Below are 25337 nucleotides of genomic sequence, written 5' to 3'. Positions count from 1 at the left end.
TACATTTTAAAAACTGGTGTGTGAAACTTCTCAAGAAGTTTTTCTTTAAAAAAAAATACCATTTCTCTGCTGAGGGAACTAAATAAAGCTACTACTCCTATCAGAAATATGCTGAGGGAAACAAGTATGAAGTCTTATCAGAAGAGGCACAATCTAGAATGGGCCATTAGCAGAGGAAATTCTGTGAGCAAAGGTCTGTAGAGGAGGAGAAAGTATGCTACAAAAGTAAAGCTATAAAGGACACTAGGTTAAATGAGAGTTCTCTCTCCTTATGTTATAGATGCAGAAATTGAGGTTCCCAGAGAAATGCATAGAATATACTTAATATTGTATAAAAAGAATATTTTATATGAAATACTATTTAGCAAAAAAAAATACTAGTACATGCAACGACACTCATTACTCTTCAGAAGCCTAATGCTAAATGAAAGAAGGCAGAAACAAAAGTAAACATGCTGGAGGACTCAATGTATATGAACTTTTGGAACAAGCAAAACTGATCAAAGGTGAAAACCATTGGAAGGATGGTGGACTTGGATGGGGGGTGGGTACTGGGAAGTATCAAGTGAGAAAATTTGGGGTGAGAACTTTCTGGGCAGATGGAAATGTTCTAATTTTTGGTAGGATATGGATTACGTGGGCATTTTCATTCACCAAAACTGTACAGTTAAGATTTGAGCCTTTCAGTGTACGCAAATTTTATCTTAAAAAAAACACAAACAACTATAAAAGAAGAGCGGTGTCTCTGTGGTGACATGGCCGTGTATGAAAGAAGACGAAATGAGAACGGCTGCATGTTGATAATGTTGACTCGGGTACGGTGGGGGTACAATGTGCTCTTGTGGTTGCTCTGGAGATTGTTGAAACTTGTTCTACAACGACTTTGAAAGGTGAACAAGCCAATAAAGGGGAAGTTCAGTTCATGTTCGAGAGTGTGAGCTCTTCTTGATACTGTTCCTAGTCTGCTTTTGATCCTTTTCCTTTCCTGGGTTATACGAATGTTTTCAGCTGTGTTCAAGGTCCTCTTCCCATCTGGAGTCTGTGGATGAGACTCCATAGACATAGAGAGCACAGTGGAGTCTCTCATGTCAAGCAGTAATGCAAGCAGTTAAGGTACTGCGGTTAGGACATTTCGCCGGGACCAGCATCAGCTAGCTGACACCCCAGAACTGACAACCAGCAACCAGAGGAGGACTCCAGGGGCCCAAGACCAATTCAAAAGGCCATCACACAAGTTCTATACCATATTTTTAGTAAAACTTGAGGATGTTATAGATACACTTTACTATAACAGCAAACTGTCAGACTCTTCAGACCGGAGGATTCCAGGGGCCCAAAACCAATTCAAAAGGCCATCACACAAGTTCTATACCATATTTTTAGTAACACTTGAGGATGTTGTAGATACACTTTACTATAACAGCAAACTGTCAGACTCTTCAGACCGGACCCCTCTGTGTCTGATCGCTTAAAACAGGCAGCTGCCACAGAAGGCTCTGTCCAACGATCTCCGAATAGAACTGAGATTTACTGCTTGAACATCAGAAGCATTGAGGGCCACAAGCTGACCTGGACCAGACCGAGGCCTTATCTCAACCGGGCACCCACAGCCTGATCCGCAGCCTCATGTCCTGCACCCTCTGTTATCTTGTTTGCTGTGTGGCTTGTCTTCTGTCCTGCCTTGTAAGATGCCAAGGTGAATCACATGGTGAGACACATGGTCATGGAGTGTGGGATCCTGAACCTGCTTTATAATTGTGATTAACTTGGCTTTATGACCAAATAAAGCTGACATTGTGGAAAGACATAACTCCGGTGTGTGCACCTCTGTAGCCTGCCCAGAACGGCCACCCTCCTGAGAAAATGGGGGAGTCTGAGGGTGAGAGAAAGTGAGCCTGGACAGGAGCCCACTCCAAGCCTCTGTACAGGGTCTTTGAAAAGACAAGCCACGGGCAGGAGCCAAATTGCCAGGAAACGCTTCTCCAGTGCCGCCTGGCTTGCCCTTGAGAAACCTCCCACCTGGTTTGCTACCCCCATGCTAACGAGATAGCTTTCAAGAGCAAAACTGTTTCGCTCTAATATAGCAAAAAGGAAGAAACCTCAGAAAGATATGTAATGAGATTGACCTGTAAGCACAACTGTTGTAATATGCAAAGAACCACTTTATTTATTATTTTTAATTAGAGAGAGAATGTGTGTGAATGGGCAGAGAGGGAAGGGGCAGGAGTAGAGGGACTCTCCACCCTGAGCTTGAAGTCCATGCCAGGGCTCATCTCAGGACCCAAAGATCATGACTGAGCCACCCAGGCGCCCCCTGCAAAAAACATCTTTAGTCATTACATTCTTTACCTATTCTTTTAATTTTAGTCCCAGATCTTAATTCTTAAATTAGAATTGGCATAATTTAAGATATTAAAAGAAATACTATCAGCCTTTATTTGCAGATACTGTTTAATTTCCTAGTGAGTTTCCACCATATCAATTTACATCAACCTAAAGAGAAAAGTTACACGAAAGAGGGCCATAAGTAGGAAGTTATTAGCAAGTTGAATTTTTCATTAATTTCACAAGCACTACAAAAATATTTTAACATAATAATAAAATCAAATGCACAAGGCGCATTACAAGAATTTAAAAGAACAAACAAACAAATTAAATGGGTTAAAGGTCCTCTGCCTGTTTAGGCTAAAAGCTAGACCTTATGGAATGATCTCGAAGTGTTCATGTGAATTACCTCACAAGATGACTGAGGAAATCTATAAAAATACACCCTGTAATTGCATACAGTGTGACTACAAAAGTGCTCTGATGGCACTTGACCCTTTGTTATTAAAATCCTTATCCATTAGCCATTACTGCTTATTGCATAACACCAACAGGTCTTGTAAAACACACATTTACAGGAACCACAACTGCATTACTAAAGATCACACTTCAGGTTTGTAATGATTCTACTGTGGACAGAGCTGAGCCCTGAAACCACAGGTCTACAAGCATCATATCTGATCAGAAAACCTAAAAGACAAAGTCACGAAGGCCAGCCCAAACATTGCTATGGACATTTTCCATAACAACTTTAACCTACTGATGTGTGCTCTTTAAAAATTAATATCCATTGCCTTATTCAATACCTCCAAAGTTATTTATAAGGTTACCTCTAGTTGGGAATATTTGTTGATGAGCCAAAGGAAGCTTGCTTTCTTCCTGATATGAACCTGAGGAAAATTTCTAAATCCTTTCTCTTCTGCTCACAGAATAAACAAAAGAAATAAAACCAAAGAGACCTTAAAACTAAAGTTCTCCTTAACTTAAAGCGCATTCAAGAGTTTATCAAACTGGGAAATAAACAATGAACACACATTTAAAGGATGCGCACGCACACGTATTCGTAAAACAAATACACACAAGGCAATCCAAAACTTAGACATTAATTTCAAGTTTTATGAGACAAATGTATGTTTTCCCAGAGGTAAGGAAAAATGTAAGCCTTAAAACAACATTATTCATATTGGTGTAATTAAGTCATACTAAAGGTTGGCATTTTTCTTCCAGAACTCTACTTTTGATTTCTGGTATCTCTAAGACAGATAATAAATTAGGTTAAGCTGATTAAATAGCGTACTACTTAATCCATAACTTCTAAAATCATTAAAAATGGGTACAGAGCTTTTGAGGAATTTCCAGACACTCAGGTTACAACAAAAATAGTAATTACGATTTTAAGAGTAATAACTCTTTCCTTAGGATTGACATTCTGTTTACTTACAGACTGTCCATTTATCCCCCGGGGGTCTTCCATTGAAGACTTTTTCTTCTGAATTATATATGGGCTATTAGCTACACACTTCTTCAAAGGGCTCCAACACCCCTGCACCTGTGAAGAATAGAGCACCAAGCGGCCGTATTAATTGTGTGGCATGAAATCAAGAGCTGATCTCTGCATCTGCAGCTTTCCATTTACTTGCATGTATACACAAGTCAAGAATGCTTACCTTCACTGAATGAATCTTTAAAATAAATATTATGGGCTCACTGTTTATCACAATTTACATGAGCCAAATGTGGCCAAATTATAGCTCAGTGTGTCTGCTGTCAGCAGCTGCAGCCCAAGGGGAAAAAAAAAAAAAAAAAGAATGGAGAGACCAAGGAGAGGGCTTTCTACAACACATTATTTTTGAGCCAACAGTACAAGAGCTTTTTTTTTTCTTTTTGAATTCAGTTTCTCCAAGCTATTTATCAACGTCAATTGCACCATAATGCAAAGAGGAAATAGTAACAAAGAGATATGATTGTAGTCTGAGCAAGGATAAAAGAGAAAATCTAGAGTTGAGTGTTTTAGCCTCAGGGCAAGGATATTATTATACTATTTCTTAGCAAGTTTACATTAGGTCACAGTTTCACGGCTGATCAATTCTGAACCTTCAGAGACTCAACACCTTTGAGAAGAGTGGGCTTTGGGGATGCCGCAAGGTGTGTACAATAAATATAGTATGTTGAAATATATTCTGCCGTTAGCTATCTTCAAAAAAAAATAATAATAACATAGTCTCCTGGCTTCCCAGTCTCATTTCCTAACTTTCTGAATTGATTTTCATGTTCATCTTCAAATGAGGAACCCAAAAGAAATCCTCAGGTTCTCTTACTTGGGCTTGGCAACTAAGACATTTTTCTACATGCCTTATATCAACTCCAACATAGATATTTAAATATTATGGAATTTTAAGGAAAAAAATAAAGACATGATCTTAATATCACCCAAGACAAAATTACAGAACAGAGAATATGTAGTAGTCTTCTTCTTCTTCTTTTTTTTTTTTGTTTTTTTTTTTGTTGTTGTTGTTTTGAGAGAGAGAGAGAGAGAGAGAGCGAGTGCATGTGAGGGGCAGGGGAGAGGAAGAGGAAGAGAATTTTAAGCAGGTTCCACACCCAGCCCAAAGTTAACACAGGGATCTATCTCACAACCCTGAGACCATGACCAGAGCCAAAACCAAGAGTCCGATGCTTAACCAATGAGCTACCTAGGCACCATGAGTATGTGGTTGGCTGACTTCAGTACCACTTTTTGTAAAAGTTCTTGAAACTCTGCGTGTTAGATGGTAGGAAAACCACTCCCCTGGAAGTCAAGAGATCTGAATTTAGGTTCTGACTCTGCCACTAACTAGTTGAATGATCTGAGGTAAATAATTTATCCCTCTGAGCCTCAGTTTTACTATCTGTGAAATGGGAGATTTCAATTGGATTTTATCTTACAGGCATATATTTTATATGAGTAAGTTCATGAATGCATGTATTTACACACATAATCTTCAAGTAAAAGATCCCAAGCCTGAATGATTTGGGAGGTAACTTTGAAATACTAGAGTCATTTTCATTTATGTTTGTTTCCCTCACAATTATCAATGCTGGAAAATATATGCCTTAACCACTGTCAGCACAAAGGTGATGCTTCTTCCATAACTTAAGACTCATAAATAACTAGACTCCCCAAATTTTGAGAATCCTTACTAGAGCACAGTGTTGTTTTTTTTAATTTTCACCAAAAACAATTTTATAACTTCAGGTTATGTATAAATAAAAATGCTGTGGATGTATTTACAGTCTGCTAAACCAAGAAAACACAACATAGTACTCTATTTCCAATTGCTCAAAAGTACAGAACTGAATCTTAAAATCACCCCATCATTGCTGTTGGAGAATTCCTTGCATAATCAAGGAAGAGCTATTACAGAAACTATACTTTTTTTGTTGCTTGAGTTAACTCTCTTGAGGCACATTAACTTTTCTAAGGTGATAAGGCAACTTTTAAAAATTATAATAATAATCCTACCTCACCTTGGTCAAACATTTTACAGTTTCCAAAGTGCTTTCATGTGAATTGCCCACAGTGCACCTATATGTGGTTAGACAAAGTCCGGTCTCATTCCTCCCAGAAGGGAGCAGGCCCAAGACAAAGCCCCCTCTGATTTCCCCTAAACTCCCATCCTCTCTATACCTGTCCTGAGAACATGTTTCAATCAAAATCTGTATATTTGATATTCCAGGATTATTTCCCATGTGTTTCTTTCCCATATTTCCATATTGAACTTACTGAACAGTTTAAGGTATTAAGAATGGTCAAGTTACAGAAGCATGAAAGGTATTTCATTCGTAATTGTATTTCTTCTGAAGATGAAACTGTTCTGTACCAAATGCTGTATTTGTTATTGTTTCCTGGGCTAAAAAAGAAAAGACTGAGCTTATTGAGAAGTCCAAGGAGTCAGCATTCATCGACTTCAGATAGATGTCTCCACTGAGAAAGACTACCACTCAAAAATCAAAAAATCACAAAGAGCCATGGCCTTTATTTACAAATCCTCCACTGCTTGCCAAATCAGCCTAGTTGTTTCCAGATTTCTACATGTCAATCCAAACCGTGCAATAGAGGCCATGACTGGTTCTACTGATATTTAGGAGCCTGGCTTTAGTAAACCCTTAATTCCCTTGCTGGACTTGATCTTTCATGGTTTATGAGTAAGCCTGCCCCCATTATAGCACTTACCTAATGGGACTGTAATTATTTCTCTACCTGTCTCCCCCACTAGACTGTAGCTCCATGAGGCATAGGCCCATGCCTTTCCTCTCTTGTTCAGGGTACATATGGCACTCATTAAATATGAATGAATGAATGAATGAATGCTATCGATGCAAGGCAATTTTTTTAATACATGTGAACTCTGAGTCAGAATTAGGTGGGCAACTAAATGGTGGTGCTATCATTCAATCTGCTTGAAAAGTACCCATCAAATTTCTGGTCCTGAACATTGGTTTCAACTACCTAAGAAACAGGCTCAAGCGAAAACAGGTTACTTGATTCCTACCTATCTGACTACCTACCTATTTACCTACTTACAGTACAGAGAGTTGTTATTCATAAAACTGTTTAGACCTACATATAAACTCATGTGGAGTAATCTGAGATGAAATTCCCAGGGACTTTGTTTAGACCAAGGAGTGGCTCCTAGAAAAGAAGGACTAGATATTCAAGGAGACTCATCTAGACACAGAATGGTGAGGGCAGGTGCACACTGATGGAAGGATCAGTGGGTTGAGATTTGTTTTAGGAGATTTGTGGAGCACCAGCAGCAGATGCCTTGGTATCAGAGGCTTCCCTGAAAGGACAGGGCACCACGAGTCTGGTGGTGGTTGGACACCCATTCACACAGCCACCCAGCACTCACCTTGCCAAAGCAAGGTGCATTTGCCACAAAAGGCCAAATCCTTTACTTAACCACTACCAAGTCAATTATTATGGCACCCTATATGGAAGGGGTGCCCTCTGGACTTATACACCATGGAAGGCCATCTCTCTGTTAGGCACTGAAGTATAAAGTTCCCTGATCAAAAGGCAAGGGACTGAGAGACAGCCTAGGTTTCTGCGGACCAATGTCATCATTCTGGAGTCAGTTATCCACTCTGAGCACAGAGGAAAAGCCTGGAAGCCTCTTCCTGAAATGTATTTCAACAACTCCTTAAGTAGGAGGAAAAGATCAACAGAACAAAATAGTGAGAAACAGCTGCACAGCTGGGCACACATTTAAATATATGTGATTCGACTCTTCCTATTCACTAGCTGCATGAGGTCACCTGAGAAAAATGCTTCCCAGGGCAGACGGTGGTAATCATCCCCTTGCAAGGTCATTGCAGCTCACAGGAGACAGGAGACAGGCTAGGGGCCCTCACAGGCCCAGGCCAGATGCTAGCCTATGCAGGCAGTGTTGAACGGAGTCATGCCAGTGGTTCTGCTCAGCGAGAGGGAGAGTGGGAGCCATGCTGGGCAAGTAGGAGACAAGGAGCACTGGCCCTGTCTGGTCTTGTCAACAACTGAAGGGACTATGCCTCCTTTAGTCCAACCCGGACTGTCAATGAAACACACTGAAAAGCTAACTTTGATAGGTGGGGTCCCTGGACATGGGAGTAATGGAAGCCTTAGGAACTCCCTTTCTATTTGCCACTCTTGGGGGAGTGGGGTAGGAAGAGACTAAAATTGCTGTATAGGTACTAGCAAATAAACAATAGCAAATAAACATCAGACATATACACTGATAAAATAGACTCTGTAGAAAGCATCAAATTGAGACTCAAAATGACAAATACCGTAATCATATGAATTTCCTTTGGGGGCCCAGATGTATAACAAAATTGGGCCCCTAGTGATGGACTATAATTACATATGTAGAGTTCAGTGATACCTGGAGGTGACATTTTAGGCCCTATGGCAACTGACAAGTCTATTACTCTCTAAAATACTGAGCAGTTCTAAATACAACAACAATTTTTTGCAGGTGAGGCAAAAAATCTATTCTGCACATTCCTGCTCTAGTTTAAACTTTCCTTGGGATGCCAGTTTGTCTCCCCATGTCTATGAACAGCACTTGCTGCTGAAAAGAAAAATACTCAATAACTCTGAACCTAAAATTTCCTGGGTTCAGTAAAATCCATATTCATTCCACATAGGTTCTTCCCATTCATTTCTATCCATCAGCAAAACCAGGTGGTTTATAAAATAAGCAATAGCGTCTCATCTTGCCCATAAACTTCATCCTGCTTTTACCTTAGTTCTGGATCATCACAAACTTCCTGGCCATTGTCAAAACAAAATATAGGGAGACATTCAGTTGGCATTAAGTGTATAACGGAGAAAGGGTCTAGTCAGGCAAGATCACCAGACAGACCTTCTAGATTGAAGAAAAATAAGGTAGAGACTAATATGATTTGGAAGAAAATAATATTTTTTAAAAATTTTATACATCATCTATATTTTAATTTTTTCTGCTGGTTTTGAAAAATGGGTTATGTTTTAGATGACACATAAATCACCTCTAATGAACCAGAGATCCATCAGATACTGTTAATAACTTGTGACTCCTTTCATGAAAGAGTATTTTCGTTATAACACACCATCACTTTAATCTTTGCTTTCTCACCAAGTGTTGAGTTTTCTAACATTCCTGAGAAGCAGAAGGAAACTGGTGGTTGAACATGCTTTATAGAAAAAAAAGGGCTATTCTGAAGTATGTCACCAGAAGACTACAACGACAGATTGAATAAATATATCAAATCAAGGGGTCTTTAAGAAAATTTACAAACAGAAGCCTGCAATGAAATGAACCACTGGATGAGTGTCCTCCAGGGACCCACACGACTCACCATTCCATGGCTCCCAAAGCCACAAGATGCCGTGCGTCACTGTTTCTTATTCTGTGCTGTGCTCACCTTCCTAAGATATTTGGTTATAGCAAGAAAAACAGAGATTGGGCATTCTCAGGTGAATGAGATTCAGAAACCAGATACTCAATGAGTTCTGAGACTGTTCAGGAGCACATCCCAACTGCTGAAACCACTAATGCAAAACCAAGTTCAGCTCTACATTGGTGGAAGTCTTCTACAGCTGGAGATAAAGTTTCTATAGAAATAAGTGTCTACAACAATTTGCTTTTATAGCTGTTCCACTTAATTACTGGTACAACTGTTCTAAAGTTTTATGTATGAAGCCTATCTATTCATCATAGCCCTTCTATATGCATATGACCAGATTTCTGCCTGCACCATATGCAACTTCCTACTAACTTCAGATGAAGAATGGAAGGCAATTGAATGGGTTGAAGCAAATCAGGAAAATTAACAGTATGTGTTTATTCAGTAACTAAAGTTCAATTCAAACTATGTTTTCAAGAGCGGTAGACCTACGAAGTATTTTAATGCATCACTTAATACATGAACAATATTAAGAAAACTCTAAAGGAAGGCCCCTGTAATCCCATTAATCTAACTTACTTTTATGAAATGATAATCATAGTGAGTCACCATGTTTCATTTTTTTTCTGGTCTCTCTTAACATTGTTCCATAAACATTTTATGGTCTGTACTTATCATTTTTAATTTCCATATAATTCATATTTCATCAGAGCAATATTCCCATAAAGTGGGACATTTGGTTTTTTTTTCACTCTTGCACTATAGCATATAACAGTTCAAGATCTGCATTCATCAAGCTCCTTTCCCTCTTTTAAATGTCTTGAGGATGAATTCCAAACTGCAATTAGAGGATCAAAAGGTAAGATAGTCGAAACTAGTAAGTGAGGTCAAATTCACTTATTCAGATCTCTCTTCCATACAACACTGACCCTAGCAGAAGGATGAAACATGAGAGTCCTATCTTAAGAATATTCCAATGAAATGACCACCACAGAACCTGTGATCTTGACAGCATTCATGAATCTCCCTATATCAAAGGTTACTAAATTTTTTTGTTCATGGAAGAACTTTTGAATACTAAAGACCATGACTGGACATTTGAGAGCCTTAAATCGTTGATGTGCACCATCACCATGCCGATAGGATGCATGGTTATCACACATGGCTCACTTGCTCTTTCTTTCACTCAATCTTGCTCTCATGGACTGAAGATGAAAAGTCAAACCTCTTTCCAATAAACATCGGCCCTTTCATTACCATCCTAATCACTTTCTCCTGTCTTTCAGCAAGGTAAATCACCATGCCACAGGACTCAGTTGGTTGAGTCTGATAGCCATGGTAATAAAATACCTTATACGCAAGCGTAGAAATAATAAATGTTGCCCATTAATTATTATTGGTGGAACATGCATGAGGGATTTGAGGAACAGTGGTTTGTGTGGTAGCATGTTGCTTGAGAATCACGGGCCTATAAATCTCATACATAATGAACAAATGCAGGCATCCAAGGGAAAGTAACCTAAAATATAATACGCAAATGAGAAAAGTATCTAAAATTTCACCAGGCCGGTATATTAATTCTGCTGCATCTGCTGGTTGTAGGTACTATCAGTCCTCTACAGGTGTAGGTTATGATACAATGTATCATAGAAATAGTTTCTCAGCCTACAGAGACTGTAGGTTCAGTTTTAAAATAACAAGGTCTAGAATAACTAGTAGCAAACTGCACTGGTACCATTCAGTGACTATGTTATTCGGTGTCTAAGTAAATGGCTATAACTAAGTGATGAGTTTTCTCACTTTATTCAAAAGACAAAGAGGAGATATGAAACATCAACTCCTTTACTTTCATGTAGAAAGATCTACCATTGGATACCTCCTAAGATGTTAAAAATACACCATAAAAACTCACCAATAGGGATGGAAAGCAGACAGTGGTTGCCTAGAACCAGAGCCCAGGATGGGGGTGGAGAGTGGTTGATGAACAGTAGAGGGGTACAAAGGAACTTTCTGGGGTACTAGAAGTGCTGGATCTTGATTGTGGTGGTGACATAGGTGAACATAATGATCAAAACTCACTGAACTATAAAATAACAAAGTTGATTTTTTTAAGTGCCACAATTCACATTTCTTATTAGTTGTTAACCTCTTTTTTTTTCCCAGTACCATCAAGAAAGTAACATTTTGCTAATATAATTGTCCTTGCCCCTCCAAATCAAATCTGATGATGTTAGTGCTGATCTTTGTCTAGCCATTTATCCACCAACGCTCCTCTCTAATGCAGCTGACATTCACTCCTACCAGAGTACAATTAATAATGTTCATTTTTAGGCATCAAAGCAAAAAGGGGCTTTAAGACATCTCCTTTAAGGAGATGGTTTAAGGGGTGAGGATTATAAAAAGTATACAATGTTCCTTAATATTAAAGTTTAATTAGCATGTCAATAATTGATGTGATCCTGAAGGTTTTAATTTTTGAAGACAAATTAAAATGTGGAATGATGGTCAGCTTTTCAGTAATACCCTGGGTCAGATTCATTAAGCACTTGGTCTGTGCTTAGCTTACAAAAAAGTTCAGCTGTCAAAATTAAAAAGCAGGTTTATTTCTAAAAAATACATGGAAAGATTTATTTCCCAGACTCTTGTGCCATTTCTGCTAAAATTCAAAGGCAATTTTAGCCATGGATACAGGCACAGACTTCACTATCCAGACCATTAGGTAACATATTTAGTACAGGGGATCCAAGTTCATCATTAGACCTTGGAATTAATGCATATTACATATGCCAGTTTAGGAGAAACTAGAGAAAAAACACCTCCCTGCTCTGCTCCAACACTACCTCCTTTACCCTTGACAGTCACAGCTAAAGCTTAGCAAAGCAATTTCCTCATTTCCTGGATGCTGACTCTTAACTTTTACTTGCTTCTTGACCAGAGTCAGGACTGCAATCTCAGAGGCCAAAACACCGAAAACAAAGACAGTAATGGAGAAAGCCCTAAGCTGTCAGAAAAGAGGCACTGATTCAGGGTTTCGTGAATTTCACTCTTTCCTTAAAATCAAAGGATAACTTCCATTAGTTCAACATTAGAGACATTTCAGGAATCTGCCTCCCCTCAATTCCACCAGCAAACAATTAACAAGTGATATGCGTACTGGGATACAGGCGGTATGAGATGCTGTGATGGGACCACAGAAGGAAGGTGTGGAATCCAAGTTCCCATCTAGAGCGGGAATCACCGAAAACGTCCTTTCCAGATAGTCAGGCTGCTTCTACAGGAACACTTCTGGGGACAGAGATTCACCAGCTTGGCAAGTCATTTGGTCCACAGCTGGAGGTTTAACTTCGAGGACATTTTCTCTTAGACTGAGCTGAAACAGACCCATCAAAGCTCTTTCTCTAACATCAGTTTTTCTTCTGCAGTGATACAAATATACTTCAATACCTTCCTGTATTATTCTTTATATAATTCCTATACATCCTACATATGTAAAGTCGTTTTTGAAATATTTAAGATGAATAATAGCCCCCTTAGGGCTCTCCTTTCTGGGCCCAAAAGGTCCTTTCAAAATGGGTTAACTTTCTGATTTCCCTCCACAGGACATGTCTGTCAGCCAGTGGGCCCTGGATCCCAAAACCACTGGCACTGACTAAATTCGGGACACTCAAACTATTCTGCAAATGACCTATTTTCAAGTCCCAATCCTTCTATATTTGAGGAACTGACTCATCCTTGTGAAATTCTCATTGCGTTAGTTTCGCCTGTCAATCAAACTCACTCAGATTCTCTTTGACTCAGGATTCTGCAAGGAATGACTAATGTAACCATTCCAGCTTTGTGTAATATGCCAACCTAAAAACCACTACTTTAGCTTTCTACTTTAAAGTCACTGATAATGGGCGCCTGGGTGGCTCAGTCAATTAAGTGTCTGCATTCAGCTCATGATTCTAGGGTACTGGGGTTGAGTCCCACATGGGGCTCCCTGGTCAGGGGAGAGTCTGCTTTTCTCTCTCTCTCTCTCTCTGCCCCTGCTTTCTCTCTCTTTCTTTCTCTTTCTCTCTCTTTCTTGTTATCTCTCTCTCTCTCTAATAAATAAATAAAATATTTAAAAAAATAAAGTCACTAATAGAAATGATAAGGAGGAGAAAGCCAAAAACAGAGCTAGTCCTGATGAATCAAAGGGTGAGAAAGTGTACTGGTAGGGTTGCAGTTGGTAACTCTGACATTTATCAACCCTGTGATCCTGGAAAAATTTACCTTTCTAAGCCTGTTTGTTCATCTATACAATGATATTAATATCACCCAATAGGACAGAGAGATTATTGTATTTTACACATAATACATGTTCAGTAAATTTATGTTGAGCAGATGATAAGCCTTTTGTAAAGGGTGAAAGGTCATACAATTATGAAAGGTCATAATCCAATATGCTTAATTGTCTCTAGTTTTTATATCCAAAAATTATTATGTAAGTCAACTGCTTAATTAGACACTTTTAGAAGCTGTCTTTCAGGTTACTAAAATAACAATTAGTAAAACTGTATTGTTATTGTAGAGCTCCCTCTCTTTACCTCCTTTTGATTACCTTTTGTGAACTCTTCCACTTTTTATAGGGGAAATAAATCCACTAACAGATTTTTTTCATAGTTCCTATTTTGTAATTTATCTTAAATTATCTTAATTAGTCCTCTGCCTGCTCTCCAAGGTATTTACATGTTCCAAATTGTGAAACTTGTTAGACTGTGCTCTCGCCCAAAGCGGGGAACAAGTCTGATTTAGTCTGATGGGTCTGACATCCAAGTCTTTCCCAGTCTGGCCCCAGCACCATTTCTGTGCATCTCTCCTGCATCCCAGGTCCCTCCTGCTCACCTGCAGCTGCTCCTGGCTACTTTTAGATGCTTCTGATGGCAACAGACCTCTGCCTGAAGGATGTACCTTTCACCCAGTCTCCTACATAGCTTTCAGGGCTCATCTAGTCCTTTCCTCCAGGAAGCCTGGTACACCTATGATTTCCCCCAGCAGAGTACTAGTCACATTAGGTCACAATTGTCCACCATGCTGCTGCTTCAGGGCAGAAACCATTTTTATCCATGTAACAAGATGCTTGGTACATGGCCCCTTTCCCTGCAACGGCTGAATGAACAGTTCAGAGCTTGAGACACAGGACACTGGGGGTCTCTGCGCAGGATGGAAGAATGCCTTTCTTGTTCTACTTGGACATCCTGCTTCTACATTATTCCTCCACTTCTCGCTCATAGCTGGCATCTTGTTTGCTCAGTAGATACTTGCTAATCATTTTTTTTTAACATATAATTAATTCACACTTCTTTACAGGTTTGAATCCTCCTCCCACACACCCACCCCCCTTCTTTTTTCAAGAGGTTTTGAGTTTAATGAGATTATTTACGGAGCTCGCATTCACCAGCGTGGCCACCAGAACAAAAATGCTGGGTGGGTCTTGTCAAAACGATAAAAATTATTTATACTGTGTGCATTATTCCTACCTCCCCCTAACCTCACCAGAGGTAAAGCAGAAATCCTGTTTATTTGTCCTTGCTTTTTTACTTATTCCTAGAAATAATAATGTGTCACCATCGTTGGCCTCTCCAAGTCATCTGCTACTACTTTTAACTGGCCTCCTTGATTTGGACCAACCAACTTACTTTCGGCCAAATTAAGGAACTCCGGGGGCTAGAAAGCGCCAAATATAAATATCTACTTGCCCCGACTGCTCCCCCAAATGTTTCCCATTACTGGGGCTTCGAGCGCAAGCACACATCCAAGACAGCAATCACATCAAATAGGGCCAAGATGACCGCTCTCCCCACTCCCCCGTCCCCCGACGTCCCAATCAGTCACCACCTCCCGGAAGCAAAACAAACCGTGCGAGACACATCCCTCCACGTGCAGCGGGCGCCCTAAGGCTGCCAGGCAAAGGGGCGACGCGCGTCCCCATTATTGCGCGCGCCGCCGCGCCCTTCCAGGAGTCCTCGCGTGACTGGCGGCGGTGTCCGCACCTTGGAGGCGGCGAGCGGGCTGGGGTGCAGGGGACGCGCGCGCTCGCCCGGGGATCTGGGCCCCTTTGGTGTCTGCGCCCCCTCTGCCTCTTCCCGGGCACCGATCGCCGCCTTCCCGCCCCGGATGGGGCCGCGGGCAGCAGTGGCCCCGGGCTCTCGGCCGCTGCCTGGGAGCCAAAGGGTCAGCTTTAGTTACACAACAAAGTCTCTTCGTCACTGCGATCCGCCTGGAGGCCACAGCGGCCGGGCAGCCCGGGCAGGGGCCGGAGCGCCGCCGCCGGGGCCGAAGGTGGAAGAGAGCGCGCGAGGGGAGGGTGACCGGCGACAGGGTCCCCGGCGGCTGGACTTACTCGTGTCACAATTGCGGCGACGAGGGGCTGAGGAACCGGTTCTTCCAAAAACCAAACCGAAAATGGGAAACGGAGAGGCCAGGGCAGCGCTAAGAGGGGTACTGTCTCTGTGTTTAGGGCAAAAACTGCTCTGGCTTCCAGAAATTCGAGCCAGCGGTGGCTTTTTTCTTTCTTTCCTTCTTAAATGCGCCTGTGCGTTTGAGGTTTGAGGGGCGCCCTTTGCGCGGCTCCGAGTGCGCAACGACAGCAGGGCCGGCGCTGGCGAGGGCAACCCTCTTCCCAGCACCCCCGGTCTTCCCAGTACCCCCTTCTCGGCCCCCAGCCCCCTCTCCCGACTCCCCTCCGCACCCGAGCCGGAGCCTGGGCCTGCTGCCCACGCCCCGCGGGGTGTCTAGGACTCCTCAGCCCTTGCAGTGTTTAAACTGAGGGAGAAGGTGGTGGGGGTTGGTCTGTCAACAAGGGGGAGTTAGGTGTGCTCGAGGTGGACCTTAAGGGAAGACAGGCGGAGTGACAGGGGTTTTTTGTTCGTTTTTTTTTTTTTTTTTTCTTTCCCCTGCTGGGGTGGGGAGGATTTAAAGGGATAAGCAGTCAGACTGCAACTTACTAAGACATCTGGGATTCAAATAATTTTATAAGTGGTCTTAAAGGTATGTACTCTTAACTTAAAGAAACTGAGACAAAGAGTAGTAAGTGGATTACCCACAAATCGTTCAGACAGGACTAAATGACCTGTCTGGCCCTTTCTACTAATTCTTTCTTTCTTTCTTTCTTTCTTTCTTTCTTTCTTTCTTTCTTTCTTTCTTTCTTCTTTAGCCTTTGTTGCATCACGGAACCCTTTGGGAGAGTAGGGTGAAGTTTCTGTAACCTCAAAATCCCTCTATCTGTGAGTTAATGAGAGCTGGAGCCAACCTGGATTCAACCTGTGAAGTATTTCGGCTTTGGATGTAGCATCCATCACAGACCTGTAACCCGAGATACTCCTTCTTTGGGAACTTCCGCTTACTTGATTAGGGGAATCCAATCACAAGCAGTGAAAGATATGCAAATACTTTGATGATTTGCTCTTATAAGGACTCAGGCTTCTCAGTGAGCTTTAAAATGTTTGCAGTTCTCTCCCTCTCAAATAAAATGCCTTCCTCTTCCTCGCTCAATTATTCACATCAAATGAGATCATGTAGGCAAAAGGCCCTCGGAAAGTATAAAGCGTGGCATGAATATAAATATAATTGTGCATACTCTTCAAACTCATCTAGAGTCACATGCTTTCCTGTTGTTTCTATCAGTCAAGTGTCTGTTGACTTGTACTAAACACCATGAAGTTAGAGTCAGAATCCTTCACCTTCAAAAACCATAGGTTATAGATTCCGAGATAAGACCAACACACAGGAGATAAGTAGAAACATGCACCGACTGATTTTTGGCCCTAAACTGCTGGGTGTTTATGTGGATGCAGACCCTGAAACTTTCCAAAATAGACCATATATATCAGGTAAGAAGACTTCTTGTAGAAGTCAGTGCGCTGATAGTTTGTTAACCAAATAGCCCCCAATATCTTGTCTTAATAAAAATATTAACCAAATCGGCAAATTGATGAGGATGGCTTTGCCTTTTGGAATCCATTGCTTATCCTTTCTACCATTATGACATAAATTTTTTTTTTATAATATAAAAAAGCAAATCCAGAGTCTTTTAAAGCAACAATAACCACAAACTTCCAAATACAAGTGTCTGCTATGAACTCACCAAAAGCAATGAAAGTTTCTTTTGTCAAAGACTACAGGTATGGTATTTATTTGAAAATCATATTTAAAAAGTCAGTCTCTATAACTTAGAAGTAATACATAATCTAAAAATGTTATGTATTAATACAGTCCTTTGACCCCTATCCTAAAATTTCCTTAAAATATATATATATATACACATATATATGTGTGTGTGTATATATATATGTGTGTGTGTGTGTATATATATATATGGCAGCTGCCAGCCCAAATATCCGATCATATTATTTTGTTTAACTTCTCAAAACCTAGATTCATATGGTCTTTGGATGAAAACAGATCTAAACTTTGAACCAGTTTCTGAATTTGAAGGTGTGGAGAATTATTTCATTATTGCTCTTTAGGAAGTGCCATGTGTTTAAAATATTGGTAGTACTAGATTTAGAAGATAAAGTCATATTCAGAATTTTTTATTAAGGAAAATTGTTATTTGGCCAAAGTACACTTATTTTTGTGCAGTATACAAATTCTTCATATTCTCCAAAACGGGAGAAACAGGAGCCAATTTATTGAGTATAATGTATTCCAGACACTTGCTGGAATAAACAATGCTCTTGAGTCCCTCAGATGCACAGCCAATAGGGAGCTGTTGACTACTTGAGGTTTTTACACATCTCTCTGCCAGATCAGAAAACCAAATCCCAAATCAATCACAGGCACAGTGTGGATTTATAGTCCTGTTCGGGCATAGGGTCACAATCGGCAAATGCATTATACCACCTAAGATAGGTTTAATTTTAACATGAGACTACTTATTTTTTCATTTGATACAACTGTAAGTCTGAATAAACTTTTCAGTAAAAATTTAAATGTCCTTTTTCACACCAAGCCAAAACCCAATAAGACATATAGTCATAATTATCCACTTGAGAACATATATGTTTCTATTCGTCTGTTGGTATATTTATAAATATACGTATCTGTTGAATTTCCATGTAACTAGTAAATACCATAAGGAATCAATTATGTATCTGTTGGTTTATATTGGACTGAGAACATTCAGCTGCTTACTTGTCATAAAATACTAATCTTCACTGCTATCCTAACCTACCTTATGTACAATAAAGAAATGATAGGGTTTTTTGCACATGAGGGAACAAAAATTGGTTAAGTGTAGAGTTATACTCTAGCTTTATGGTATAAACACAGAACACATGTGACAGAAATGTATATTTAAACCCAGGTCCTATTCAACCTCTCAAATACAGATCCACAGAAGGCAGAGGGCAGGGGTACCTGGGTGGCTCAGTGGGTTAAGCCTTTGTCTTTGGCTCAGGTCATGGTCTCAGGGTCCTGAGATCGAGCCCCACATTGGGCTCCCTGCTCAGCAGGAAGCCTGCTTTTCCCTGCTTCTCTGCGCCTACTTGTGATCTCTCTCTGTGTCAAATAAAATCTTTTTTTAAAAAGGCAGATGGCAAAAATCAACAGAAGTTTTGTAGTTCATTGAGCATTTGTATTCTGTCTACAATGACAGGTTAGGTGTGTTATGAACACTCCTGATCAAAAGAAATTTTATGCTTCTCTCTCTCACACACACACCCACTTTAAAATTCCTTTTATTATTTGGTTTGGCAATGTAATTTCATATAGAAAAATCTGTCAAGGAGCGCCTGGGTGGCTCAGTGGGTTAAAGCCTCTGCCTTCAGTTCAAGTCATGATCCCAGAGTCCTGGGATCGAGCCCCACATCAGGCTCTCTGCTCTGCGGGGAGCCTGCTTCCTCCTTTTTCTCTCTCTGCCTGCCTCTCTGCCTACTTGTGAACTCTGTCAAATAAATAAATAAAATCTCTAAAAAAAAAAAAAATCGTCAAATGCACCTAATGGGAATTTTCCTTAAAAGAAGATGAAGATCCAGGCCCCTGGCTTAGATGGAGATTTACTTCGGAGCATCAGTGGGAGAAGACCAGACCACGTGGGAATAGCCAAAAGTCAAGTCAACTCTTCAGGTATGAGTTAGAAATTTTCTTATGTGCAGGAATCATTTAAAGAAACTTTCACTAGATCAGTCACTTTTTCCCCCAGTACTGGTGTTTTTTCATTTAGCTAAATCACTTAGTACTGTTAGCATCATGTTAGCTCCTTCAGGATAGAAGGTGTCTGGCCAGAGAGCATGAATGGAAAGCACTAGAATAATAGTGCCAAGAAAAATGATGCACAAGACTGATCTCTATGCTCTAGGCCCTGTGTATTATAAAAAGTACGTGTGAGTTTTAGTCTACTGTAATATCCTGTGGTCTGAAAGTTAATGTCTATGCCTATTGCTCCTCTAAAAACACAGTATGAGGTAAACCCTGGAGAAATTTACTCACTAGACAGGAACTTATTATGTGAGCCATAAATTTTGACTTTTACACCCAATTTCTCGTTACATTAGGACTGGTTTTCTAATCCATTTATTGTTGACTAACATTAGCAAATACATTTCCCCCTATCAAGACTTCCAAAGAACATCATCAAATTCTTTAATCATACCAGGCATTTTGGAAGTATCTAATGAGAGGATGCTTTATGCACTTATTGCTTGGGAAGCCAAGTGTGGGATACAATACAAGGTTCTTGCCCAGCTTTCTACTAAAGCAAAGACTTAAGGTTAATTTTCAAGTGATGTTTTACCCATGTCTTAGGTCTCATAAATAAGTACTCTGTTAAACTTTATTGTACATTTGATTATTTAAAAAAAAATACCTGTTTTGTTGCTTTTTTCCTTTTAGGTGAATCTTCCAAAGTTATTGAGATTCAGTCTTTCTGCATACTTAATCTAACATGTCTGATTTTTCTGTTCTTTTTATCATTTTTCTCCCTTGGCACATGCATACTTTTCATTCTTATCTACTGTTAGAGTTGGAGCTCTCCTGAGCTTCCAATATGCTTTAATCCAGATCATTCTACTTATTAACATATATCCATTTGTGAGCTGCCTTTACTTTTATAAAGAGATGATATCTAACAAGTGCTCTGGGTGAATATGACTCCTGGATGTGGCAGTCACTTGTTCTTGCCCCTACTCCAAAGGCAATGGCTTGATTGTTCTTTTTACATTTCTGTAATATCATATGACAAACAAGCATCAGATTTATTCTTCTTTCTCACAACTAGGCACTTTTTAAAGCAGCGCCTTTTCCCCCAAGAATACAATTGCAGGTGTATTTTTAAAAAATCAAACATAATTGCTATTCCAACATAGTTTAGAACAGAACTGCATGCTCTATAAGTAAACTCTAATGGCCAGCAGAACGGAAATTTCTGGGAGTTTGACTCATGAAGAGTATGAAGTTGGACCTCAAGTTTATGACTTTCAGATTATATTTCCCCAGACATATGACTTGTGCTTATCTAGGTTAAATCTCATTTGCTATTTCCTGACCATGTTTTTGGCAGATAGCTGATAGTACTTTTGTTGACTTTTGGTTTATAATTGTGAATTACTATTAACGTTTTCTTAAAATTGGTTCCATTTTGTGAGTCTGTCATTAGGCAAAAACAAAACTAAGCGGGTAGAAAGCCCAGGATAAGAAAGCATGGATTCACTGAAAAGATGTAACATGAAGGGTTTACCCTATAAGTGCATAGACTGTGGACTGAGGCCATTTAGATGAAACAATCAGCTCTCAATTGGCCAACAATAAGCATGAAGAATGGTACTAGAGGTAGCTATAAAGATAATTTTCAAACTGCCTTGCCTTGCCTGCCAAACCAAGTACCATCTAAATGCCAAAATTAGTGCCAAAGGAGTAGTGGGAAGGACAAAGCAAACAATCCACTGTTTGTTTGATAAGCATAAAATATTTATGGTGAGGAAAATTATGTTTCCAACATTGTAATTGTCTTTATTTCTTAACATGTAACAAGAGGCACTGAAGAGCTGTTCTTGGTAATGAAAACCTAATGTGTCCTTGAATATTAGTCAGATATTCAGAGAGCTGAATTGCTGATTGGGGTTGACGTCTTCTGTTTCTGTTTTTGTCTGTTATTCTCTTTGTTTTGTTTTGTTCTTTGCCTCCATGTGGGTTCTTTCCTAACACCAGACATTTTGTTTGCTTGCCTTGTTTTGTTAGAGTATTCCATTTTATCAAACAAATGTTTGATAGCTTAAGCAATTCTTGAAGAAATAAAACTTAAAACTGCTTTATGCATTATTTAAGCCATTACCTTTACATGACATTAAATCTATAAATGACCTAAATCATAGCCCCAAACCAGGATACTTATGGTGAGTATGAAAGGGGGGAATCCCAACAGATAAAGTTTATTATTCACTTTTCAGAGTGCACCAGCCTATTGCCATTTTACTCTAGAAATCCTTGTCCCTGGATTTTATTTTTTAATTTGCTTGTAGATCCTGAAATAAATGCCTAGCTCAATAATTTGCCTAAATCTAACATGAAACATATTTCCTTTCACATCATAGAATTTATTTATATATTCAAAAGGAAAACTCAAATCATGGCCCAATCAGCCAAGGAAACTGCTGGGTTAGCTGGGGCAAAATGTTTCTTGGAGTGAAAAAGGGGTCATTCTTCTGTGTATGTGTATAACATGATCCCTGGGATGACTGCATTGCGACCACTTGTAGTAATTTCTAATCTTTGAAGTTATGTAAAATTTTGTTAGCAGTCTCAAGTCATTCATTCAATCCGTTTGGGTGTCGTTCCAGCCACGCGGGGAATTCTTAGGCACAATCAGTTACAATGACATCCATGGAGGCTAAGCACACCGTGCATTTACCTGCCCTCAGTGCCGGTGGAATTGGATTGCGAGTGAGACTGGACGCCGGGCGTGTGAAAGAATGTAGAAAATTAAACGTGAGCTACAAATGCTGATCAAAAAACGATTTGCCTCGGAAAGAGGTGTTTACCGTTCAAGAAAATGTTGCGAATGCGGCTGCAAGGGTCAAACGTGGATGACTCATTTGATGTGGAAATTGAGCTAGGAAGTTTGAGGAGAGAGAGAGACAGACAGACCGACCGAGAGAGACAGTCTGGGGTCCCGCGCACTGGGGGCTGGGTCGACGTCTGAGGAATCGCCTGACCAGAAACCGTGAAACGACGTGAGATGGATTCACATAGTTAAGCAGAATTCACCTCGGGCAGGAGGTTTTTCTTTGTCGATTTCGCCTTCGTCTATGGAATTCTAGCTTCTCTTCCTAAGCCTTGTCTTTTTCCTCAAGCCTAGGACGCCGGCACAGTTTGATGCTCTCGGAAAAGCCCCGGAGACTCCGGGTTGCTGGTACCGTGTGCAGGCGCGTCCGGTCGCTCTGCCTGGTCGCTTTGCAATTTGATTTCAGGCCTTTTTCCCCCCTTGGCATTTTTTTTTTTTTTTGACTACTTGAGAGGGTGGAAAAAACTATATAAGAAATTCGAGAACAGACTGTGGGATGCAGAATCGCACACGTGGTCCTGCAAATGGGATAAGAGGGTGGGGGAGGTGGAGAAGACCGAAGTGAAACTAGAATTTAGGGTACGGCTTTAGAAATCGAGAATCTCCCTTATTATTTCCCAATATATGTTGTTTTTCGTTCTTCACAGCTGCACTTTGCCAATAAAAGTGGAAGAGGGAAGATAATGGCCTGAATGGTGACGTGCCTACGGACATAAATGTACCAGCAGCTCGCTGGCGGGGATTTTTGCGGAAGAACCTCAAAGAGGGCTGCCGTTCCCCGGGCTGTTTCTAAATAAATGTCCATTTATTTCTCCATAGATTATGAACAGTTTTATTGTTCAAATCCAAGATGCGATAATGCATAGGCTCCCTAAAACGGGACATTCATATTTCATGTATTTAGAGATGTTTAACACCTTAAGAATTAGACAAGATGAAAAGATATCCTTTTATGATCTGTTTTGGGTCGCCAAACAGGTAGGCGGATACGCGAAAAAAACGGTTTACTTCTGGAAGCTGTTTTGCTTCAGAATATATCTTCTATTTGCTAAAAGTTTATATTATCGTAAATAAAATCAAAAGACAAACTGTCAGTGCGATGCATCATTTGACAAGTAAAATCCAACACAAATTTTCTTCGGAAAGGGATGATAAAACAGAGTGCTACCGCTGACACCTTAGTTAAGTCACGATTTAAGAAAAAAAAATATTCTCTCCATAAGAACGTTCAGGGTTTTTTTTTCTAACATGTCTCGAGTTAAACAAAACATGTTAACAAGATTGTAACGAAAACTCTTCATGATGTAAACATCCAAAGAAAGAAATTCTAGATTGATTATCTTCAGGGACCGCAAAGATTTTATTACTAGATATCACTGAAATAGTGGAACCAGAGGCCGAAAGCCTTAGGACTCTAACTGGGTGGTGAGGGGATTTTAGAGAACCATCTCCCAATTAAAAACAAAACAAAACAAAACAAAACATAAAATGTAAATGGAATTAGTTGAGCCGAATTTCATTTTTCCAAGATTAAAATATGTAATTACTCGGTTTGGAAGGCCCATTGCCAATTCATGAATGTATCAGAATAAAACACAAGAGCAAGTGCCAAATACCTGTGGTTTATGTAAACTACATTAAATCACGGGGTTTTTATATTTAGATGGATAATAGACGGATATAAAATGATAGATAAAAATCAGTTGTTATGGCTTGTCGTGGATTTCCATGTGCTTTTTAATTTTCCTAAGGTTCCAAATTTTTTCATTTAGGAACACTTGTCCAATATAAGCTTCTGAAACTGCAGCAGGCATCATTTCCTTGCTTCACTTCTCAGAAGTACATGGGAAAAGACAGCCAGAGATGCTTCTAAGTGAAGCGCGTCCTTGCTGCTTGACCTCCGGAAACAATGAGAAGTGTTTGGCTATCTCCGCCAGGATGCTGGGTGTGAGGGGTGGAGGCGAGGGGACTTCAACTGCCGTGCCCCATCCCACCTCTTTAAGAAGCTTTGATTCACGCCCATCTAGCACCAAACTTGGGGTGCGAGGAAGGAAAGGAGAAATTCGGGCCAGAGCGGGGCGGGGGGGGGGGTGGTGGTGGTACTGGTGGGGGCATTTTACCCCGCCTCGGTGAGGAAGGCTGACCTGGAAAGCCCTCTGGGACTCTTCGGTCCCATGGAGGGTTAGGTGGAAGAGCACCCAGGCCTGCTTGTAGAACGGGTGTCTCCGTTTCTCCGTTGCGGGTCACTCCCGCCGGCGGTTGCTCTGGCCGCCTGCGCACCCGCTGCAGCCGCGAGCCACCGGGGCTGGGAAACCCGCTCCCTCCCAGGCGGCGCCTATTACCAGCAGCTGCTTCTGCTTAGCCCCGCGAGGATCAGTTTGCCCCAACCCACGGCCTCTCCATGGGCTCGATCTCCTCCCACCCCTCCCTTCCCTTCCCCGCCTCCCCCACCTAAAGCTCCGCAGCGACCCGGGCTATTCTTCGCGGTGGCGCAGCCACGCGCGCAGGTTCTGAGCTCCAGAATGGGACACTGGGGGAGGGAGCACGAGGAATGAACCAGAAGGACCGGGAGGCTTTGAACCCACCCAGGGAGGTTGGAGGAAGGCTCTGGGGCGGTGAGATTAGGAGGCCGTAGGCGGGAAGGGCGCCGGGCTCCGCTTGCAGCAGGCAGCTGCCTCTCCACCCGCGCCGAGGAAGGGGTCGGAGGCCTGGGCGGGAGAGAGAGGCGGGGTGCCCTACCCGCCACCTGTAGCGTCGGTGGGATTGAACCCACGAACTGGATGCCGGCGTCGCGGCCCTTGGCGCGGGGCCCCGAGAACTGGGGTAAAACTGCCCGGGCTGGCGCTGGAGAGCGCGCGCCGATATCCGAGGCACAGCTCGTCGGGTCTGCCCCCGCATTCCCGCGTGGCGCGCCGCACTTTCAGCTGGGGCTAGAAATAGCGCCCCGGGAAGCGGTAGCAGGAGCTCTTAAAACGCTTTGTGGAAACTGGGCCAGGCAAGCCGACGATGCTCGGAATGCCGCGGCGGGCGCGGGGCACTGGGCTCGTTTCTGCAGGGGCCAGCGGTGCAGGCCGCGGGC

At 41.3% G+C, this 25337-nt stretch overlaps 2 protein-coding genes across 6 annotated transcripts in view; one reads left to right on the top strand and one right to left on the bottom strand.

Annotated features, from left to right (window-relative positions):
* Positions 1-15955, bottom strand: part of EYA1 (EYA transcriptional coactivator and phosphatase 1) — a 360075-nt gene extending 344120 nt beyond the window's left edge. The window contains exons 1-2 of one of the 5 annotated variants that reach the window (XM_045063205.1): positions 15602-15955; positions 3767-3874 (exon numbers count right to left, since the gene is read on the bottom strand). In XM_045063205.1, the coding sequence (XP_044919140.1) occupies positions 3767-3799 (33 nt within the window). In that variant the 5' untranslated portion in view covers positions 3800-3874; positions 15602-15955. Of the gene's footprint in view, positions 1-3766; positions 3875-15601 lie in introns of those variants that run through there. The other 4 variants (XM_045063203.1, XM_045063204.1, XM_013061397.2 and 1 more) reach the window with 4 other exon arrangements.
* LOC123387179 (microtubule-associated serine/threonine-protein kinase 1-like) lies at positions 10772-23261 on the top strand. Its single transcript, XM_045063135.1, has 3 exons — positions 10772-10832; positions 15158-15699; positions 22906-23261. Exons 1-3 carry the CDS (start codon positions 10772-10774, stop codon positions 22948-22950), a joined length of 648 nt encoding a protein of 215 aa, XP_044919070.1. The 3' UTR covers positions 22951-23261.
* Positions 23262-25337: the final 2076 nt, after the last annotated feature.

The sequence above is a fragment of the Mustela putorius genome, unplaced genomic scaffold (assembly GCF_011764305.1).
Source record: "Mustela putorius furo isolate JIRA1106 unplaced genomic scaffold, ASM1176430v1.1 tig00003846_pilon_pilon_pilon, whole genome shotgun sequence".
Classification (NCBI taxonomy): Eukaryota; Metazoa; Chordata; class Mammalia; order Carnivora; family Mustelidae; genus Mustela; species Mustela putorius.
The sequence above is the reverse complement of the archived record's forward strand: the minus strand, read 5'-3'. Positions and strand labels throughout refer to the sequence as shown.